This window comes from Phlebotomus papatasi, chromosome 1 (genome assembly GCF_024763615.1).
Source record: "Phlebotomus papatasi isolate M1 chromosome 1, Ppap_2.1, whole genome shotgun sequence".
Taxonomy (NCBI): domain Eukaryota; kingdom Metazoa; phylum Arthropoda; class Insecta; order Diptera; family Psychodidae; genus Phlebotomus; species Phlebotomus papatasi.
In genome coordinates, this window is record NC_077222.1 from 32,796,185 (window position 1) to 32,819,782 (window position 23,598).

A 23,598-nucleotide genomic window follows, 5' to 3' on the forward strand; every position below is an offset into this window, starting at 1 on the left:
TCTCTCACCATAAATCAATTCGCCATTGCAGCTTCCAGCTTGCAGATGCTGCAAAATTAATCGAAGACTGATATAAGTAAAAATTCGATAAAAATTCGGCAAAATAGAAATTGTTTTGGTTTTGGTGTAACTTGCGTGGGAGAGGAAGCCTTTGACTCAAAGTCTCAAACAATTCTAATCAATCGCCAGCCGGTAGAGTGCAAAATCCGCCGGAGCCAAGTTGCGTCTTTTCTAAGTGAAAAAAGCCACAAGTAGATTATTTTCTGACCTTTGGTAAGACAAATAATTGGAATTTCACTTAAATTTTCACTTTTTCCCCATCGATCGCGTCATAACACATTTTTCACGTCTGCACTTTTCGCACATAAAACGACACAATGGAATGTGTGAGGAGCAAAATCGATGATCAAGCAATTTTGGCGGGTGAAATACAGTCTTTATTTGTGACACACAATGAAGAAATCTCTTATTTTAAGACTAGGGAAATATTACTTGATCGACTCAGCAAGCTTGAAAATGCTTGGATTAGCTTTTATATGAACCACAAAGAACTTAAGAGAAGTTCATTCAACGATGATAATAATTATTTTAAGAGTATTTTCCATTCGATAAAATCGTTATATTTTGAAATGAAATCATCAATTGAGCGCAAGTTCATTGATCTTGGATCTCTTGAAAATATTTCAGAAGAGAAATATTTAAATTTAACAATTTACGAAGATCAATCTGAAATCCCAAATTCGCCCTATGGGCAGCAAAATCCAAACTTTTCAGTGAAGGGAGGTAAGTCTCCACCCGCACTATTCACGTCTCATATAGAAGAGACACATTTCAATGAGCATCAGGTAGAAGAAATTTCACAAAATGTTTCTCAAAATGAGGGTCTTCCAGAAAGTTCGTTGGTTCGCAAAGACAATGCAGTTTCATTGGAGCTCTTGGAATATCAATACCCGGTACAAAGGGTGCAATCGCGACATTTGTTGGTTCAAAAAGACAACATAGTTCTTCCAGGACTCACAAAAAGTCAATATCCCTCTCAAATTGAAAAATCCTCTGAACATTCATTGGTTCAAAAAGACAATGGAAATTCAGAGAAATTCTCGGGATATAAATGCTCAGAACAATTAATGCCATCGGGACAAACATTGGTTCACTACGACAATGTTTCCTTCGGGTTTAATAAAAAGCTTTCTTTGCCATCGGGACAATCATTGGTTCACTACGACAATGTTTCCTTCGGGTTTAATAAAAAGCTTTCTTTGCCATCGGGACAAACATTGGTTCACTACGACAATGTTTCCTTCGGGTTTAATAAAAAACTTTCCTTGCCATCGGGACAATCATTGGTTCACTATGACAATGTATCCTTCGGGTATGTAGGACAGTCAGTTCGTTCAAATTTTAATTGGATAAAAGCGGGATATACGATTGATAATTACAATATTGAGTTATTCAATAATTCAGGATTTCTTTGCAATCCTAAAAATACTTGGTTGTCATCAGAAGATCCAACCGTGGTTCATAAAAGCAATCACTCTTTGGGACATCAGTGCCCACCTCAAATTTCCGGGATGCATCCAGGGAACAAGTTGGTTCATAAAGACAACGCATATTCTCTGGAATATTTGAGACATCAGCTCCCATCCCAAATTAATTGGGTGCCGCCAGGTTATCAGTTGGTTCATAAAGACAACAGATTTTCTTGGGAAAGTTCGGACCCTAATTTTAATCAGCAAAGGAAAAACAATATTAATATTCCACTTTATTACTCGACGCAGAAAGAAACAGTATTTCAGATTTCATGCTTTTCGCGTCCCAAAAAGACAAAACTCTCTTTAGGGTTGACGTCATTCAAGAAAAATAGAAGTGTACATCAGGGACACTCAAGACATCAGAGCCTATTTCAAAATCGCACTCACAAAACTCCTACAACCGCAGCGTTCAAGGATTATTATGTCAATGACACAATAATGGGAGTAGATCCTTTAAACCTGGTAACATTTAATCCTCGCGACTTATTGTTACAAAATGAATTCATGAAAATTCGAACATTACCGAACAATTCTCGGGAACTGCTTTCAATAATTTCACAATCTCAGAAAAGATATAAGAAATTAAATTTTGCTGATCGTAATGCAAGCAGTGCATTTGATACTGTTTGGTGTCCACTAACGGACAATTTTAAATACAAATCTAATTTTCTTTCAATTGGTAGAATTACCGCAAGTAAGATCCATTCGGATATTACTTCCATGTTTGATCCTTTGGGATGTTTGGCTCCGGTCGTTTCATATGCCAAGCATATAAGAAGACAACCCAGTCGTTCTAACACACCTAAAAATTCAAGGTTGCCCAAGGATATTCTCAAAGACTGGAGAACGCTCATACAAACGTTCCCAGGAATTGAAATGATCAAAGTTCCAAGATACATTGATTTTTCTTCTGGCGCTGAAGTACAACTTCACGCATTTTCCGATGCTTCCGAGACAGAGCTTGCAGCGGTTGTCTATGCACGGATTCTTCGCAACGATATTCAATCAGTGCATCTAATTGCTGTAGAATCACTTATGTGTTCTATCACAAGTAATACAACTTTGCCAAGATTAAAATTAAGAGCAGCTCTTTTGTCGGCAGAACTTATGCAAATGATAGAGCAAACCATGAATCTTGATAAGATCGATAAATTTGCTTGGACAAGTTCGCGAGAAGTATTGGCATGGATCGCTCAAGATTCATCTACTTGGTTAGGTTTTGTATCCTCCAGAGTAGCAAAAATTCATGAATTAACCGACAAATCTCGTTGGAATGAAATTCAGGAAAATCCTGTATCATGGGTGGGACAAGGTATCCGTCCATCCCCACTCAAAGAAAATCAAACAATGGGTAGCAGGTCCTTCGTGGCTACGACGATCAGAATCCGAATGGCCAGATAAAGAGGATGAGCATTTAAGAGCAGCAGATAGAATTGCAATGGAAATGTCATCTTCTTTAGTTCCTTTAACTTACTACGAAGAAATGGAAGTAGTAGAAGCTATATTGAAGGAAATGAGAACGTAAAATAATCTGTTTTCTATTCAATCCTTTTGTTCTGTGGTTTTGGCAAATTTCCTTCGGAAAGGATTACCTTTTTCAGATTGACAGATATTACCCGAACATTTTTTTCAAATAAATAATTCCAAATATTTTTAATTATTGTGGATTTGGGAGACTTCCTGAGGGGAAAGATTTTTCAATGATAATCCTCTGGGCAATTTAATATTTTTATTGAATCATTTTCTTTTCTAATCCACGCAAGGACTTTCATTAAAGCTTTTTTAACAATGCAAAATAATTGAATAGTGTTTGACATAGTTAAGCCATAGCAGCGACATTCTTGAAGGATAGAGAAATTTCTATTTTCAAAATAATTTATTGACAACAAGAAAGATGCAAGGTATATTGCGTTGTCCTATTTTTAATTAATTAAAAATAAATGAGCTAATTCAGTCACAATTTAAAACTATGAGGATCAGACCTAAAGACCATAATCAATTGGCATTGAAGCTTTAGTCCAAAGGAAGCAGTTCTCTTTTATGTGATCTGTTTATCATCGCATGGAAAAATGCACCCCAGAATTGCAGTTAAAGTGTATAGCTTGTTATGCAATAAATGATCTTGGTGGAAGCAATCCATGTATCTTTAAAAGTAAAAACTTTATGATGCTGTAATATAGATAGACTATTTCAAGATTGCGGTTCAAGCAGTCATCAATCTTTTGGACTAGTACAAGATAATATGCAGTTTATCAACATTAGGGTGAAACTGTGAGGGATTCATCATTTAGATTATCATCATCGATTAACAACTGAATATTCAACGGAGATGCTATATCATCAGATTCTTCAAAGCTTCAAGCTGAAAAGCTGTATGCAAGTTGCAGTTAGAGTTCACGATTACTCTTCATGCAAACCCAAACATCAATACGCATTTCATTTGCGTGGTAGATTAACTCTACAAGTGAAAATATCGGAGCAGTTCACATCTGTGAACATCAAGGAAGCTTCAATATAAATCAGTAAATGATAAGGATTTCTAAATTATCAATTTCACAAGTTGATTTTGATAATATTTTTTGGATACTTCATTGAGGTAGTTCCAGACAATAAGTCTACTAATATAAATCTAGTGGTGAATGCTTCATTCAAATTATAGCTTCATAATTCCACTATAATCATTTGGCTTGACATCAAGTTAGTGCCAACAATATGCAGGAAGAAAAGTATTTGATCTTCTTGCATTTATATAAAATTTCAACATATTGTCGAGTACAATACGTAATTGATCATACAAAATCATGTGAGCCTACTACGAAGAAGAGGTCTTCAATTCCCAAGGACATCGTACAACAAAGCTTCATCACTCTTAAAGAAATCGTGTTGGACATCCAAATCAACATTATCCTGAGTGGAGTGAACATCCTCATCTTCTCGCCCGTTCCGGCCCCAAGATGTTCAGACCTGAACATGGCTTTCGCTAATTTATCTCATCTTTAATCCGATCTTGTGAGGAAATAATTTATATTTAATCAATAATTCCCCAACTAAAGTATTTTTACTACTTTTTAAATATACGCACAAGAAGTTTCATTAATTAACTGTCAATAGTTTGCTGAATATTAACAATTAAAGTTGTAATGTTTTTTCTTAACTTTACCATAGGTCAGTATATCTATACATGTGACTGTGTAGATATACACAACCGATTGAATTTGCCTAGTCATTATATATGAAATTAATTTCTCCCATTTCTTCCTACACTTTCGGAGGCGTGCACTTTTATGCACTTTTTCCCCAATTTTCTCCCACCTCAATTTGTATATTTTAATACTAAGTACCTTTGTATAAATAGGCAATTATGCCGAATAAAGACACCTTTTGATCATAAAACCCCGAAGACTTCTCATTGCGGAGCTAAGCATAGAAACCCATATTTGGGCGATGCTGTAGGAGTTTTAAGAGAAAGAGGTCAAGACAAGCAGTTAAGTGAAGTTGAGAGAAGTAAGACTTCTAAAATCCCTAGCAGATAAACTCCAGAGGACTAAGTAGCCGAAGGAGTTACCAGAGACATCAACATTGAGTAAGATATTCCTCCCAAGAATAATTTTTGTGAGACGCTTTGCGCTCCTGAAATTATTCTTCTCCCCCCATTTCAAGTGTAGCGATACACGCTCCTTAAATTGGGTCCTAGCTCACGGGAGCACATCCCTACACTTCCCCTTTATCAGCTCTGCCACTGAATACTGACATCATACATAGACATCTCTTGATAATACGATCAAATGATCTTTATGTAATTTATCTAAAAACTATTTTTCATGCAGCGAATTTAGAATCCCAATTTTCAAATAAACTGACAATCGCAGATGTTATGCATTTCTATACAATTGTGGGATTATTCGAAATACGATCTCCTGTATCATGCATATAGTAAAAGAATTAAAAGATAAATGAAAAATTATTATTGAGTGCAAAATTTCATGTCTTGTGTGTGAACTCTTTTGAACGCAAGTGAGGAAAGAATGGAAAAAGTGTTAGATTTCTGACAACTTTGTATTACAATAATTGGCATTAAGGAATTTTTCCTAAATAGCCCCAAAATTTTTTTGAACAAAATGATTCAAAGTGATTGATGTTTTCTTTTATGATAATTTAACAAGTATAAAAAAAAATCTTTTAAAAATGTACAGTATTTACCTAAGAATTTGACTAAATGGGGAAAAGGAAGTGGAATGAAATAAAATCGAAACCGACTTTTCGTAAATAAAAAGTAACTTCAGTTGTTGTAATTTAGAAAAAATGTACTACTTACCCCTCACATCCTACTTCTACACTTTTTTCTAAGATGTGAACATGACATGTCCGAACATGTTTCTACGGATATGAAACAAATATTTTGCACACGTCTGCATAATTTTCTCGGAAAATTTCGTTAGTACGATCAAAAGATCCTAAATTATTTTAGAGAAATTTTAGCAATTAGAAGAAAAAACTTTTATTTGTATGTCAGATTTAATAGTGAGTGGAGGTTAAATTCTCAGTGAAAAGTAATAAGTCGCAAAAAAGTTGTCTGAAAATATGAAAACCCAAGAAAGATCACATCAAGTTCCAAGTATAATAAAGGAAAAGCAGCGGTTCAACAAATATAATCCTGATCCTTCTGAAGAACTTCGCAAGGAAGAGGAAAAATGTGCAAAAAATCGACATCAAAATACAACTCCTGAACTACTGAATGCATACACCTACTTTCTAAATCGAACATGTACATTGTTTATCATGATCGGGTTTTCTCCAGAGAATTTTTCACCAGTTGCTAAAATATGTGCCGTAAGCTACTGGGATGGGATTGACGCTGTAGAATTCACCCAAAATACATGGACAACGTTCTGTGCCAGCAAGCAAACTTTAAGAAAATTGTTGGGAGAGGATGCTGGAAAGGATGATGCTAATATGGAACTTGAGCTGCTGAATATTCAACTTGAAAACTGCATGAACATTAGTAGTTACTGCGCTGTGGAAAATTCCGAACTACTTATTCTCAGCCAAAATAATGGAATTGATCGTTTATCTCTAAATATTGCAGAATTTGAGAAATTAATGTTACTTTCTGAATTTATAATGCAACTTTGATTTACAATAGTTCTGTACAGTGGTATGTACGGGAATATTTTGAGAGATACAGCAATGTTTGTAAATCTTTAGGTGTGCAAAGATTGGAAAATTATAATTTTTCAAACAGCAATACTTTTGATCCACCAGTCAATTATTTTCGCCTGTTTCATGAAATGCCTTTTGTAGCAAGTAAATCAAATATTTCTTAAAATGTAACATGTGTATAAAAATCAAATGATGTCAAATAAAAAGATGAGAAAACGTAAATGTAAATTGTTTTAATCTTGTATATTTGCAATCTGAATCCTCTTAAGATAAGAAGAATGAAGAAAAAAATGAAACTTCAATTGCACAGGGTTATGCATTATGCCAATATTTATCTATACCAACATTCCCTTTTCATCTCGACATATTAGGTGTGATTCCTTCATAATCACACCTATTTGCTATGTGAGCAAGATTAAAGTCAATGAAATAAAATTATTTGTGAGAATTTTGTCTTGTTGTGAAAAGAAATTGTTTTACAATGAATTATTTCAACATCACACAATGTTTCATCTATGCATCAAGAAAAACACGACATATTTCATTGATGCATCATGAAAAAAATCAATATGAAAATGCACTGAAAAATTTTACCAACATAAAAAAATCTGCAGAGAGATATCATATTTTTATCATCTTGCATTTTTTCTGCATCAAAATATTTTCTTCACGTGAAAAAAAATCTTCAAAGTGGCGTCTGTCATTTTTTCTCAACGTAATCTGATTTTTTCTTTGCAGCATTAGCAGGATTGTTTTAATTACATTTTATAGCACAATCAAAATGATTGTATCGAACTTCTTTGACAAAATCTACTCGATTGCATGCAACTACTTTTAAACAATTCACATGATTCCTCATGTTGATGGCAACATAAAAACAAAAATAATGATACTTTGATCAGATGCGAAAGAAAACTCATTTCATTGTTTTACAATCAATTTTATTTATAACTTAGTCGGTTGTAGTTTTTCATTACACAAAAAAATGTTGACTTCATTTTTGTTTTCTTCACGAGAAATATATTCTTGTAGTCTCAACGTATGGCTCTCGGCATATAGGGCAATGTCTTGTTTTTGAAGCACATCCTTGACAAGCAGCAACGTGTCCACAAGGTAGGAAAGCGGTATCGTATTCATTGTTGTAGCATATTTTGCAGATTTTATGTGATTGCTGTACAATATCGTATTCTGCTTCTACATTATCACAATTCAAAATTTGATCGCCAAAGAATATCTCGAACAAATTATCAATTGTATTTTCATCATTAGTGTTAAAGAATTGTACCATCAATTGTTTTTTCTCCAAAATAGTCATGCTTTTTTCATTTTTCATTTTTCTTGAAATTTTTTCCACTACACCGCGACGTAAAATCTCATTTTTTGTTTTCGTAAAGTAGGCCGATCATTTTGCGCTATTGTCTTTTTATGTAAAATAAATTGCACCAAATCAGACTCTGATTTTTCTTTTGCCAAAGCTTCTGCTAATTGTCTCAAGCTGTGCGTACTCATTGCGATATAGATTTTTTCTGAGTGATTTTTTAAGATACACCATGTTAAATAATTGTGAAAAATGTTTGTAATGAACAATTTTCAACGAAAGAAAGAAAGGGGAGAGGGATTTTTGGGTTAAAAACGCTCTAAATTTATACTTTTAACTTTTTATTGCAAATGATATAGAAAATTATACATCACTACTAGAATTTTCAGATGAATATACATGATCTGAAGCAGGTTTCCTAGAATAATATAACGTTTGTTCCTCCAAATCAGATAAAAAATCTTCCACAGGTACTTGATCTCCTTCTGAATCAGTCACATATTCTACAAGGTAAAGAATTTTCTCCTGTTTTTCAAAGTATTTTTCTGTGAGCTTATCTTTTCTTTTACACATGAGTTGATCTTCAACTTCTTTGTTAGACTCCTCTACCTCACTCCTTTGAATTTTGTGTAACTTCTCGGAAGCTATGTCACGTTCCATTTAATTTAAAATTTCTTCTATCCAAGATGGCGGGTCATCGGAATGTGGTCTTTTTCGTGTAAATCTTTCCAAAACTTTCTCAGCTTCTTCTTTCGTAGGATTATGATTTATCAAAAACTGCAAAACAGTTTACGTCAAATACACTTTTTATGAATTTTTTTATTAAAAAATATGGAACTCACCATGTTATTCTTTCGTAAAACAAACTTATTGGTTTGACTGTCGATTATAGAATAACAACAATTTTACACACTTGGTTGAAATATCCAGTTCAAGTTATGCATCACTTAAAAAATTATCCAATATTGCGAAATTCAAATATTATTTTTCACACATGCAATGAAAAATGTCTCATAAAAGTTTCAAAATTGTACGATATTTTACTGGAAAAACACCATACGTGATAAAAAGATGAAATTTGAGATTTTCCTTCTTTGTATGCACTAGGACATGTTTCGAACAAGACTTGATGGCCCTAGTAAAATACACTTACACGATCGCAACTTTTCTTGGAAAAAATCCATTCCCAGTTGAAATATGATCCTCTGCACACGTGCAATTAGGATTTTTTTTAATAAAAATACTAAATTCCGGAATGATTTCCTAGAAAAGCATCATTTGCAACAAAAAAATGAAATTGGAGATTTTCCTTTTGCATGGACATGTTTCAAACCTCTCCTGTAGAATCCACGAAAATCGTTTTTTTAGCGCACATATTCTTGATTTATGAGTGTCAAAAACGTGTAGATCCAAAATTTGGGCCCGACCTGAGGAGGTCGCATTTCGCATTTCATCTCGGACAAAATGCACATACACCAATTGTACTGGGCAGACACCCCCCCCCCCCTCCCATACCTCTATACCCCCCCCCCCCAACCCCTTCTCAGAATCCGATGACGTCATATTTAACTTTTGCATTAAAATTTACACATTACACTCATATTTTAACGTTATTTTCCCACTTGACTTGGATTTTTTACAAATTTTTATTATCACGTAATCACGTTTTTATCACGTATGGTGTTTTTCCAGTAAAATATCGTACAATTTTGAAACTTTTATGAGACATTTTTCATTGCATATGTGAAAAATAATATTTGAATTTCGCAATATTGGATAATTTTTTAAGTGATGCATAACTTGAACTGGATATTTCAACCAAGTGTGTAAAATTGTTGTTATTCTATAATCGACAGTCAAACCAATAAGTTTGTTTTACGAAAGATAGGCCAACCTAATTCACGGAGAATACATATTTCGGATACACAATAACATGGTGAGTTCCATATTTTTTAATAAAAAAATTCATAAAAATTATATTTGACGTAAAGTGTTTTGCAGTTTTTGATAAATCATAATCCTACGAAAGAAGAAGCTGAGAAAATTTTGGAAAGATTTACACGAAAAAGACCACATTCCGATGACCCGCCATCTTGGATAGAAGAAATTTTAAATAAAATGGAACGTGACATAGCTTCTGAGAAGTTACACAAAATTCAAAGGAGTGAGGTAGAGGAGTCTAACAAAGAAGTTGAAGATCAACTCATGTGTAAAAGAAAAGATAAGCTCACAGAAAAATACTTTGAAAAACAGGAGAAAAATCTTTACCTTGTAGAATATGTGACTGATTCAGAAGGAGATCAAGTACCTGCGGAAGATTTTTTATCTGATTTTGAGGAACAAACGTTATATTATTCTAGGAAACCTGCTTCAGATCATGTATATTCATCTGAAAATTCTAGTAGTGAGGTATAATTTTCTATATCATTTGCAATAAAAAGTTAAAAGTATAAATTTAGAGCGTTTTTAACCCAAAAATCCCTCTCCCCTTTCTTTCTTTCGTTGAAAATTGTTCATTACAAACATTTTTCACAATTATTTAACATGGTGTATCTTAAAAAATCACTCAGAAAAAATCTATATCGCAATGAGTACGCACAGCTTGAGACAATTAGCAGAAGCTTTGGCAAAAGAAAAATCAGAGTCTGATTTGGTGCAATTTATTTTACATAAAAAGACAATAGCGCAAATGATCGGCCTACTTTATGAAAACAAAAATGAGATTTTACGTCGCGGTGTAGTGGAAAAAATTTCAAGAAAAATGAAAAATGGAAAAAGCATGACTATTTTGGAGAAAAAACAATTGATGGTACAATTCTTTAACACTAATGATGAAAATACAATTGATAATTTGTTCGAGATATTCTTTGGCGATCAAATTTTGGATTGTGATAATGTAGAAGCAGAATACGATATTGTACAGCAATCACATAAAATCTGCAAAATATGCTACAACAATGAATACGATACCGCTTTCCTACCTTGTGGACACGTTGCTGCTTGTCAAGGATGTGCTTCAAAAACAAGACATTGCCCTATATGCCGAGAGCCATACGTTGAGACTACAAGAATATATTTCTCGTGAAGAAAACAAAAATGAAGTCAACATTTTTTTTGTGTAATGAAAAACTACAACCGACTAAGTTATAAATAAAATTGATTGTAAAACAATGAAATGAGTTTTCTTTCGCATCTGATCAAAGTATCATTATTTTTTTTGTTTTTATGTTGCCATCAACATGAGGAATCATGTGAATTGTTTAAAAGTAGTTGCATGCAATCGAGTAGATTTTGTCAAAGAAGTTCGATACAATCATTTTGATTGTGCTATAAAATGTAATTAAAACAATCCTGCTAATGCTGCAAAGAAAAAATCAGATTACGTTGAGAAAAAATGACAGACGCCACTTTGAAGTTTTTTTTTCACGTGAAGAAAATATTTTGATGCAGAAAAAATGCAAGATGATAAAAAATATGATATCTCTCTGCAGATTTTTTTATGTTGGTAAAATTTTTCAGTGCATTTTCATATTGATTTTTTTCATGATGCATCAATGAAACATGTCGTGTTTTTCTTGATGCATAGATGAAACATTGTGTGATGTTGAAATAATTGATTGTAAAACAATTTCTTTTCACAACAAGACAAAATTCTCACAAATAATTTTATTTCATTGACTTTAATCTTGCTCACATAGCAAATAGGTGTGATTATGAAGGAATCACACCTAATATGTTGAGATGAAAAGGGAATGTTGGTATAGATAAATATTGGCATAATGCATAACCCTGGTGCAATTGAAGTTTCATTTTTTTCTTCATTCTTCTTATCTTAAGAGGATTCAGATTGCAAATATACAAGATTAAAACAATTTACATTTACGTTTTCTCATCTTTTTATTTGACATCATTTGATTTTTATACACATGTTACATTTTAAGAAATATTTGATTTACTTGCTACAAAAGGAATTTCATGAAACAGGCGAAAATAATTGACTGGTGGATCAAAAGTATTGCTGTTTGAAAAATTAGAATTTTCCAATCTTTGCACACCTAAAGATTTACAAGCATTGATGTATCTCTCAAAATATTCTTGTACATACCACTGTACAGAACTATTGTAAATCAAAGTTGCATTTATAAATTCAGAAAGTAACATTAATTTTTCAAATTCTGCAATATTTAGAGATAAACGATCAATTCCATTATTTTGGCTGAGAATAAGTAGTTCAGAATTTTCCACAGCGCAGTAACTACGAATGTTCACGCAGTTGTCAAGTTGAATATTCAGCAACTCCAGTTTCATGTTGGCATCATCCTTTCCAGCATCCTCTCCCAATAATTTCCTTAAAGTTTGTTCATTGGCACAGAACGTTGTCCATGTATTTTGGGTGAATTCTACAGCGTCAATTCCATCCCAGTAGCTTACGGCACATATTTTAGCAACTGGTGAAAAATTCTCTGGAGAAAACCCGATCGTGATAAACAATGTACATGTTCGATTTAGAAAATAGGTGTATGCATTCAGTAGTTCAGGAGTTGTATTTTGTTGTCGATTTCTTGCATATTGTTCCTCATCCTTTCGAAGTTCCTCAGCAGGATCAGGATTATATTTGTTGAAGTGCTGCTTTGCCTTCATTACATTTGGAACTTGATGTGATCTTTCTTTTGTCTCCATATTTTCAGATAAGTTATTTTGTGATTTATCACTTTTCACTAAGAAAATGTCTTCCACTCATCAATAAATCAGGGATACAAATGAGACTTTTTTTCCAATGTTCAAATTCCTATAAAATATTTTAGGATCTTTTGATCGTACTGACGAAATTTCCCGAGAAAATTATGCAAACGTATGCAAAATGTTTGTTTCATACACGATGAAACATGTTTGGACATGTCATGTCATGTTCATATCTCAGAATAAAGTCTAGAGGTAGGATGCGAGGGGCAAATAGAACATTTTTCTAAATAACAAGTGAAGTTACTTTTTTTTAAATTGTTTTTCAATATAATAAATAAAATTTTGTTAAGATTTATTCAGGGGAGGATGAAGCTTTACGGTCAAGAACTAAAATTAATAGTATTCAGTGATGAAGTGCTAGTGAGTGCAAAGCTAAATTTCTTTTATCAGTGTAAGAACGCAAATGTTTGACTTTATTTTAGTGAGTATCGCTTGAATTTTATTTTTTATGCCTATTCTACTGAGAGTCATCTTAAAAAAATTGATCTTCTACTAAAGAAAGAGGATTTCATCTTCGATTTTGTGATATGTGCCACAGAAATAGACATAAATTTGATAATGAGTCATCAATGAAAAATGCATAAGTTAATTCAGCATCCCAGGTACCGAATTATAGAAGTGTATACAACATTTCATTCATAAAAATCAATTTTATATGAAAAGTCGGTTCCTATTTTATTTCACTCTGCTGCCATTTCTCCACATAATCAAATTCTTAGGTAAATATTGTACATATATTTAAAGATATTTTTCATTTTGCTAAATTATAATAAGAGAAAACACAAATCAATAATTCACTTTGAATAATTTTGTTCTGTAATGTTGTAAAAATTCTCTAATGTCAGAGAAAAAGAACATTGTAATACAAAGTTATGAGAAATCTAACACTTTTTCCATATTTTCCCACTTGCGATCAAGAGAGTTAAATGATTCATACACAAGACAAGAAATTTTGCCCTCATTGACATTTTTTTCATTCATCTTTTAATTCTTTTATTTGATGCATGATACAAGAGATCATTTTCGAATAATCCCACAATTGTATAGATATGCATAGCAACATCTTTGATCATCAGTTTGTTTATTTGAAAATTGGGGATCTTAAACCCAGATTCTTGAAATTTCATTGCAGTCATCATCTGATATAAGCAGAAATTCAATAAATTTTCACGAAATTTATCACTTCTTATCTGAAATAACTGAATGAAAAATATTTTTTAGACAAATTGCATAAAGATCGTTTGATCGTATCATCAAGAGATGTGAATGATGTCAGATATAATCAAGTAAGTGCAAAAGTATGATATTTTTCGGTAATTTATGTTACAATTTAAATAAAAAAGACAAATATTGCAAACAATATTGAAATACGCAAGCTCAAAAGTTGCATGCTTTGAAAAAAAACTGTTTACATGCAAATCTCAACTCAATGACGTTTCAATATCTATTGATCAATATCCAATGAAAATGGTTTAAATTGCATGACGGCATCAACATCATGCTGTTAACCAATGAAAATTATTGATAGTTCTTATCGTCAGTAAAATTAGTGAATATTGCGAAATTCCGCTCAATTTTACAATTATATTGCGCACTGCAAGACATTTTTCCATGTTGCTTCATTCCTCTGAAGGAATCAAATTGTCGCGCAAAGACTCATATAAATAGTCTCTCCCATATGGTCTCGAGCGCGCGAAAAGGTCTCAAATTGCATTTGCATTTTTCCACACTTGGACAGTGCATAAGCCAGAGACTAGAGAGAATCCCGCTTACTGCATAGGAAAGACTTCTGGCAAACCTTCTATCATGGCACGAGTGGCATAATGGATAAGGTGCTGGACTCGCAACCGAGAGGTCTGGTGATCAATTCCCATGGACGGCAGATCTTTTCACATACATTTGTATAGGGGAAAAAAAAATACATGAGAAAAAGTCCACCAAAGTAATTTCCGTTAATTCAAAATGACCATCAAAAAGCGCGCAATATCAAAAAGTTCAAAGTTCCAAAAAGTTCAAGATGGCCGTCTAGTGCATTGCATTTAAAAAAAATAACATCATTGTGCTCCACGGAGAGTTTTCATCAGCAAATGTAGTATGTACATCACTGTGCTCCACGGAGAGTTTTCATCAGCAAATGTAGTACCAACATCACTGTGCTCCACGGCAGACTTGTGGTATATACATCATTGTGCTCCTCGGCAGACTTATGGTATATTATATACATCATTGTGCTCCTCGGCAGACTTATGGTATATTATATACATCATTGTGCTCTCCATAACATCATCGTGCTCCATATTCAATTAAAATTATTAACCAAAAAATCAGATTCATGGTTCAGGGGATGGTAGCGGGGGGTGCGGGGGGCGGGGGAATCGGCCTGATTCCCACGCTGCTGTCCCCTTTCCTACGACATGTCCATGGAATGTCCGAGGACATTTACATCACGCTGCTGTCCCCTTACTACTATAATGTTATGTGGCATTCTAGACATTCTTATAGTCGCATTATATGCTTTCTGAGACACTTTAATTAATTTTCTAATTCAATAAACAATTAATTTATTAAAACACAATAAAACTGTTCTTCATTTCTAAAAACAATTATTGAAAAAAATGTATTGTAAAAAAGGATGGTTTTTATTCTAATTCAAGACATAAAGTCTTTGTTATCCTAGTGATTTTTATATAACCCGGAATATTTTTTTTTTATTTTATTATGTATACACATTCCATTTTTACAATGTACAGTCGGTTGTTACATTTAAACGGTTATAATATTAGCAATAAGAAAAAGGAGAATCCCTCAAAGATGAATTCCCCATCATTGCAAACGATAGAGAGGTATCTTTGGTTTTTGACTGCACACCGTAAGAGTGGAAGAAAGTTTAGAGACTCAGACGAGGTTCAAGAAGAACACGTTTTGTCTGAGTCTGTAGTAATCATAGAAAAAAAATTGAAAACAAAGACATTATAAATATATTAAATCTAAAGTAATATACGATAGGGGAGACCGGGGCAAAAAGTCACAAAAAGGATATTTTATTTTTTTACAGGCTACTCGAGCGCTTCAAAAATTTCTTATTAGCGTAGTTTAATAGGAAATTTACCGCTCTACAACTTTATGAAAGTAATATTACTCTATTTTGTAAGGAAATACGTTTATCGAGCCGATTTCTAAAAGGTAATTTTGTGACTATTCTCAAAAATGCTGGGGCAAATAGTACCAGACATGGGATATTATCATATTTTGATTCGCTTCATTATGGGCTTCCGTAAATTTGAAAAACAAAATATCTAGAGGACATATTTTCATAGAAAATTTATTCATCTAGACCTTTGTAAAACACCGTTTTCTCTGCGAACAAAGTGAGAAAATGAGAAAAGCGCTTCTCAAGTTATTTTAGAAAATACACACAAAAGACTGCAAATCGTTTGACTAATGCAAACAACAAGCGGCGAGACATGATAACGACGTTTCTTTTCGCCGTGAGACATCAGAAATTGCTTCGCTTTTTGTTACTTTTTGCTCTATACCTTTTGTTACTTTTTACCCCAAGTGGCCATCTTTAATAAAAGGATTTCTGGAGAAAAGAACCTTTGTGAAATTCTAAAATAGATAGTGGATTCGTATTCAAAGAATCCAAATTATTTTTAAAAAATATATATACACCAGTGCATCAATTTTAGAAAATAAATAGGTAATAATTGTTATCTTCTGCAAGCAAAATATTTCAAAAATAGGGCTAAAAATTTCGATATTTTTTATTTTCTAAATTCCTTGTTCAAAATCTAAGAAACTTACAACATTGAAGAAGATCTATGGAGACTATCTATAGAAAAAAAATTGAGCCGTTATCTTTTTTACCTTGGAAGATTTTGAGTTTTTCGATTTGTGACTTTTTGCCCCAGTCTGCCCTATGTATTCCATTGAAAAACAAAAAAATAAAATACTGATTTTGAGCAGATTTTGTAAAATTATTTTAACAAAACTCAAATGCAATAAGAATAATTAACATTATTGGGTCCCGGTCAAAATCACAATATGGAAAATCCCATGAGCAAAAAACCCGGAAGCCGAGATCCTAAAAGCCAAATCCCAACCCCAAAATGCCGAATGCCAAAATTCCGAAATCTTAACCCTTTAAGGACGAGAAGGTCAAAAATTGAGGGTCAGAAAAAATCGTTTTTTCTGACTTTTTAGAGCAAAACACAACTGTTTATGGCCGTAGGAAAGATTTCATTTTTGGGTCACCGGTGACCCAATCGTCCTTAAAGGGTTAAAAGGATCACGGATGCTGGAGATCAAGGAACATTTTATGTGTTTTCGGAAATTATTCTACAAATTTCCCTCCGTATAATTTCGTCCCTTTCACAATTTTGATCATGCGGAATTTTGGATTTCAGGATTTTGGCTTTTCGGAATTTTGACCCATTCGGAAATTTATCTCTTTCCAATTTTGATTTTTAGGGATTTTGGCGATCAGGATTTAGCTTTTGGCATTTTGATGAGTACCGAATATTTTTACAAAATTATTCTACTCAAAAAACGAATGAAATATAATATATCTGTTTTAAGATAAATCTGAAAGGGTCTTGGTCAAAATCCCGAAAGCCAAAATCTCGAATTCTTAAAAGTGTCACGATTGCGTTTGCGGGAGGGAAAGGGAAATTTTCTGTTTCTTGGGAAATTATGCTATACACATTATCCTCCAGATAATTTCATCCCTTTCAGGATTTTGAACATTTGGGATTTGGCTTTCGGGACTTGGGTTTTCGGGATTTTGGCCCTTTCGGAACTTTGACGTTCGGAATTTTGGCTGCCTCCTATCTGAAATGCAAAGCAAAGAAAAAAAAATTCTAATACTAAATTAAATTTTGAAAAGCTTATTTGCATTCTCTTAGAAAGATCTTTCAAATTTTCAAATTTCTTCAAGTTTTTAAACTAAAACATAAAAAAGTGAGCAATAAATTAATATTAAGAGGTTCCGTGGGTCAAAATAGACAAAAAAAACAGCAAATTTTTCTTTATTTTCACAATACAATAAAAAAAACTTTAATTCAAGCTCTTAGGTGTACAAAAATACGGCATTTTAATTATATTTTCTGAAAGTTTCGTTTAAAAATTTTGAAAATTCAACCAATGGGCCTGGATTTTCGAAGACCTTTGTGAAAACAACATACTTTTCTGTGCCTTTCCATATTGAAAAGTCGGCTGTTAGAGGAATAATACCCAAACAACTAATTAGTTATTAATATTCATATAGTATAGTATTTTATTAATTAACATAAAATTAATGATAAATATTTTGCTAATTTATTATTGATCTTATTAATTATAATAATAAATTATAATTAGTATGACTTTAGGGAACTTTACAAATTAAAAGTAAAATTTACATTTGGGCAGTGAAAGGTCAAATTTAAGCAGTATACCGAGTATAACTTATTTAGAGCGTTCAAAGCAATAAAATTATCATTCAAGTTTAAGCAAAGCAAAAATAAAATTGTTTTTCATTTTAAATGCAATCATCTTTGAAATTAATTATACACTGAGAAAAAAAAAGAAAGTGCGATTAACTTTTTTTTCCTCGTAACTTTAACACTTTTAAGGTGTAAAAATATATCAACATTTTTTAATGTACAATGTTAATTTTACACCTTTTTGAGGGTAAAATTAACATGAAAAAGGGTAACTTTAACCCCTAATACACCCAAAAAGCATAATATTTACACCGATTTCGGATCAATACTGCAGGGTAAAATTAACATTTCCGGAATGTTATTTTAACTTTTTCGGATTTCTCTCAGTGTATAAATTAAACTCCTTTCCGTACATTATTTAGGCTTTTTCTAATTTTAATATTTCACTCACCTCTAATTTTTTGTTACTCATTTAAAATATTATCTCATGCCATCTTCATAGATTTCTTAGTACATTTTATCTAAACTTATTGCTAAGTATTATTAAATCTTATTAAATATTATGTTTCTTGAGCAAAAGTTTGCGATCGATTAAGCATTTTTTAGTAAATTAACTTATTTATGTATTTCATAAGTTACTGTACGAAAAACTTGCTTTATTTCTCTGAATTTGTATTGGAGGATGCATCTAGAAAACCCTTCCGAAATATTCTGCGAATTTTTCAACATTAGACTATCGCACGCAAAACGTAAAACTAACTTAAAATTTTCATAAGTTGTTTAGGAATATAGTGCCCGCTCTCTAATCCGGATCGACGTAATCCGGACGTGTTGTCGACGGTTACATTTAAAATCATATTGAGGTCATGTATGCATGTATGTTCAGCAATGAAAATGAATTATCCTGTGATGTTTTTGTTTAATAAATGAAGTATAATAGCATAGAATTATCTAATTATGTCTTTTTAATCTTCTTTAAAACTTTTATACTAATTCTACAAAAAAACCATGTATTATATTTTCGAGACGTTGAACAAATTCAAAAAATCCATCCAGATTACGAAGCGGACATCTGTCATTGTCTCCCAATCATCCGGATTACAAAGCGGGCACTGTACTGACTTTTTAGTACGCAAAGGCATTTAAAACTTTTTGGAATTATTAATATATTTCTTCAGCCCCATAACTGACGTGCTCATTATGTTCTTTTATTCTTTTTTTTGTTACTTGGGATTACTAGAATGAATATTGTTTATTTCTGTCTCACATAATTTTCTGCTCATTTTATTTTATTCTTTTTTATTTTAATAATTTTCCAATCAATGTTCCCGAATTTGCATTGACCAAAATTAGAGATATTAATAATTTAAATTGATGTATGACCTTAGTAGTGCAATTTCTCAAACCTCTTCCAGGGGCAATTGACGGCTGGGTTATTCACACTTTGCATTTCTGTAGCCGCATCTCCTTTAAGATGTAAATATCAAGGGAATGATTTTTATTGCAAGCAAGTTCAACAAGATTTATTTTAATTAGGAAATCAAGTTTCTGAAGAAATTTCTCAATTGAACAACTTATTCTTTAAAAAAGAAAGAAGGTTTTGAGAAGAAGTTCGTGGAACTTCCAAGGGTGTGTCCAAAGAGTAATTTAATTTAATTGGTGATTCTTTTCATGTGATTTTTTAAAGGGCCTCGAGAGTGGCTGGCGGAAATACTACAATTTCCGATGTCAACCAGTTGACTACAGCAAAAATCCCATCGCAATGAGGATGGCGCGTGCCGTATGGGCTTACTACATGTGCAAATTGGTTGAGCTCCTGGACACGGTATTCTTCGTTTTGAGGAAGAAACAGAACCAAATCTCTTTCTTGCATCTCTATCATCACACGCTTATGCCAGTTTGTGCCTTCATTGGCCTCAAATACTTTGCCGGAGGACATGGTAAGATTGCTTTTTAATCTATCTTCATTTTGGCAAATTCTCATCTCGGATAAAACCTATTTAAAATTAGTCATTCTGGGATTTTTTCCGTAAAAAATATTAAAAGCTTTTCGGAAGAAAAGTCATACCCAGTGTTGTTAAAACAGTGGCCGCTAAAATAACAGAGTCAGTCAAGAAAAAAAGGGATTTCAATTAAAAAATTCAACATTACTTACCCCAATTTTCGAGTTACTTATTACTTATTATTTTATAATTTTATTCAAAAGAAAGGCTTGTCAAAGAGATATTTTTTTTAACATAAAAACAAATGAAAAAGTTTTATAAAATCGGCGGCTAATGAGATGTTGTTAAAGTTTGCTAAAAGGATGTTTATTCGGATGAAATGTGAGAAAAATCTTATCAAATTGGAAAACACTATTCTTTTGACAAAATTTTATTTAAATTCAGTTGGTCAATTTTTATAAATAAATCTTTTCTTCCATATTAGGCTTAACCGTTTTCTAAAAAACTAAATATGCTTTTTCAAAAAAATCTAGAGGTGACCCGGACAAACGGATTGCAGATTTGAAGTCCTTAAATGACCCTCTAACAAGTTTTGGCACTCTCGTCAAAGACACCCACAACGTGTCGCACAGTGTAGTTAATAGAAATGTGTGAGTCTCTTAGGAAAAATAAAAGAAAATTCACATTATTCGAAGGCATGAACGTTCGAAGGGAGAATACTTTCCCGTAGGTACCTAATAATTCTTTAGAAAAGACGAAGTTCTTAATCAAAGATCCCCTCAATTCTGAATAAAATTCTTCTGACTTAATATAAATGTATATTTCATTTAAAGGTAAACTAATAATTTAAGCACTAATTCATAATCTGCAATTAAATTCTTAATTTTAAATTGTAAGTTTCTGCCATGAAGCTAAAAAATAACAAACTTTAAAATCACGAAGTTGATGTGGAAATGACAGACTCCTTCAAGATTTTTTTAATGTTGAGGCTGGCAAAAAGACCTTTAAAATTTTATTGGTTATGGCAAAGCTTCAGCTTTAAATAGATATCAATTTAGTTAGAAACTCTTTCTGGGTACCTCCTTCCTATCCTCTCAACTCTGACCAACCTTTAATAGATAATTTATTAAATTAAAATTACTCCCGGACAATCACTTTCTGAAACTTCGTCCCTGATCACAAACCAACCTGGAATTGATAATTCTCAATAATTCGAAGACTGAAATTTGGCCAGACACAATTTTTCTTCCAGCAGCTTTATTTCACACCGAATTATCACTACATTTCTCCAGAATTTTCTTTAACGAATCTTCTTCTTCTTCGAATCTTTTTGACTTTATTTCTGTCGGAATTAACACACGTGTGCTAAAAAAATTATTTAAGAATCCGGAAAAGCTCTTGGAAAGAGGGTTCGATTGATGCATTTTCTATGTTGCCGGAGTTTTTGGCCAGAGGCAGTGCATTTTATTATGTTTTATCACAGTGAAAATGTCTTTTTATAGACATTCAGATCTTTCGCACCGGGCGGGACTCGAATTCACAACACTGCGAGTCAAGCCGGGGCCGGGGATCGATCTGCCCAAGAGCCAACGGTCTTGCCTATTGCGTCACTGGGATCCCTTACTCTGAATTAAAAAATTTTAATTTAGAAACTAAATATTTAACTTAAACCTTAAAGCTTTCTTTATTTTATAATTGAGAAGGATACTTCGAAAACTGAAACTATGCTTACAAATCTATTTTATAAGTTTAATAGAAAATTTTATTGGCTATTTCTATTAAATTTTCTATTAAACTTATAAAATAGATTTGTAAGCATAGTTTCAGTTTTCGAAGTATCCTTTTAAATTATAAAATAAGTAAGTTTTAAAATTTAAGTTAAATATTTAGTTTCAAAATTTTTTTTTTTTAATTCAGAGTTAGTTATCCCAGTGGCGCAATAGGCAAGACCGTTCACTCTTGGGTAGATCTGAAGTGTATACACTTCGTCCATATACAACATTTTATAAGCTTGTTTTTAAATGCGATATTAATGCTCAAATGAAAATGGAACACTCACTCAAAGAGGGAAAATTTGTAACTGTATTGAGCTCACGGGATTAGTTCATTACTTTTAGACTGATATTATTATAGTTTTTCTTTGTCTTGAATTATTGCAATAATTTGGTGTTCAGTTTTGAGAGAACGTAGGAATTTTTGAAAAAAAGAACAACTTCAAAATCATTTAAACTTAAAATTTGATATTGATATTTATTTATCTCAATAAGATAGGGTCCGCCCCTCTTACATTGTTTGATAAAAAAAAGAATTTTTGAAAAAAAAGTGATAAGAATAAAATTACATTCTCATTACGTGCAATGAAAAATGAGCAAAAGAGAAAAGAATCATAGAAAAAAATTAAGCAAAAATTAAGCAAAAAGAGAATGAATGTTACTAGATCACATCTATAATTTGTGAAATATAATCGTTAATATCATTAAACAGATCGAGCCTTCCTTAAAATCTGCAAATTTCTTTTGCGATAATCAAAAAATCATCTTAATAGCGTTAAATGGTAGAAAAGATCTCGCTCATACACATCAGCAGCGATGGGAAAATGGGCTAGCCAAAAGAATCTAAACTCTAAACGAAGTGTTCCGGGTTCGATTCTGGCTTTGTGCTATTTTTTTTAAATCTTTTTATATTTTGATTTTTTAATACAGTCGTCCCATTTTATCTTTGATTTAGTAGAAATCATATTAATACCATCAAATGCTAGAAACGATCTTGTTCCCCTTGCTCATAATAAGCATCAGCGGTAATGGTGCAGTGGGTGCAGTGGTCAAGATGAAAGAATCTGGGCAAATTGTCTTGAGTTCGATTCTGGCTTTGTGCCGCTTTATTTACTTTTTTAATTTGATTTTTTACAGTAATTGTATTTTATCTTTAATTTAGTTGAAATCATATTGCTAGCGTCAAAAGAATCTGCGCCAAGTGTCTCGGGTTCGATTCTAGCTTTATGCCATTTTTTTTCTTTTTCGTATCGCGATTTTTTACTACAGTGATAGTCCTTTATTTTTATTTTAGTTGTTTTTCCGGTAATGTAAAATATTTCTCGGAGCGTTAAAAAGAATGCTTAAATCATATTTTCATTCAATGTGAACTTTGCACTCTGTTTTTATAATTATTTCATTAAAATCTTCGATTCACAATACATGTGGATTTTTGTAAAGAAATTACTGAATTAAAAAGTGCACAATCACAACATCTACATCGACTAAATATTCATAAAGTTCCCGTGTTTGAGACTCATCAGTGACCCTAATATTGTATCTGCTACTGTAGCTCTTTTATCTTTTCGAGCGGAAATTCAGAACACGATGCGAGTGACCTTCTATGGATGCGCACCAAAATCTCTCTAAGAAAAAAATATGCTTAAAAAAATTAATTAAATGAAATTGAAAAGGTCATATATTTTTTTTAATAAATTTACCTCATTG

The 23,598-nt window shown here is 32.4% G+C and overlaps 1 protein-coding gene across 4 annotated transcripts in view; it reads left to right on the plus strand.

Annotated features, from left to right (window-relative positions):
* LOC129798846 (elongation of very long chain fatty acids protein 7-like) overlaps positions 1-23,598 on the plus strand; it is a 147,029-nt gene that overhangs the window by 107,521 nt on the left and 15,910 nt on the right. For all 4 annotated transcript variants that reach the window (XM_055842250.1, XM_055842251.1, XM_055842253.1 and 1 more), the window contains one exon: positions 19,864-20,116. In XM_055842250.1, the coding sequence (XP_055698225.1) occupies positions 19,864-20,116 (253 nt within the window). The remainder of the gene's footprint in view (positions 1-19,863; positions 20,117-23,598) is intronic.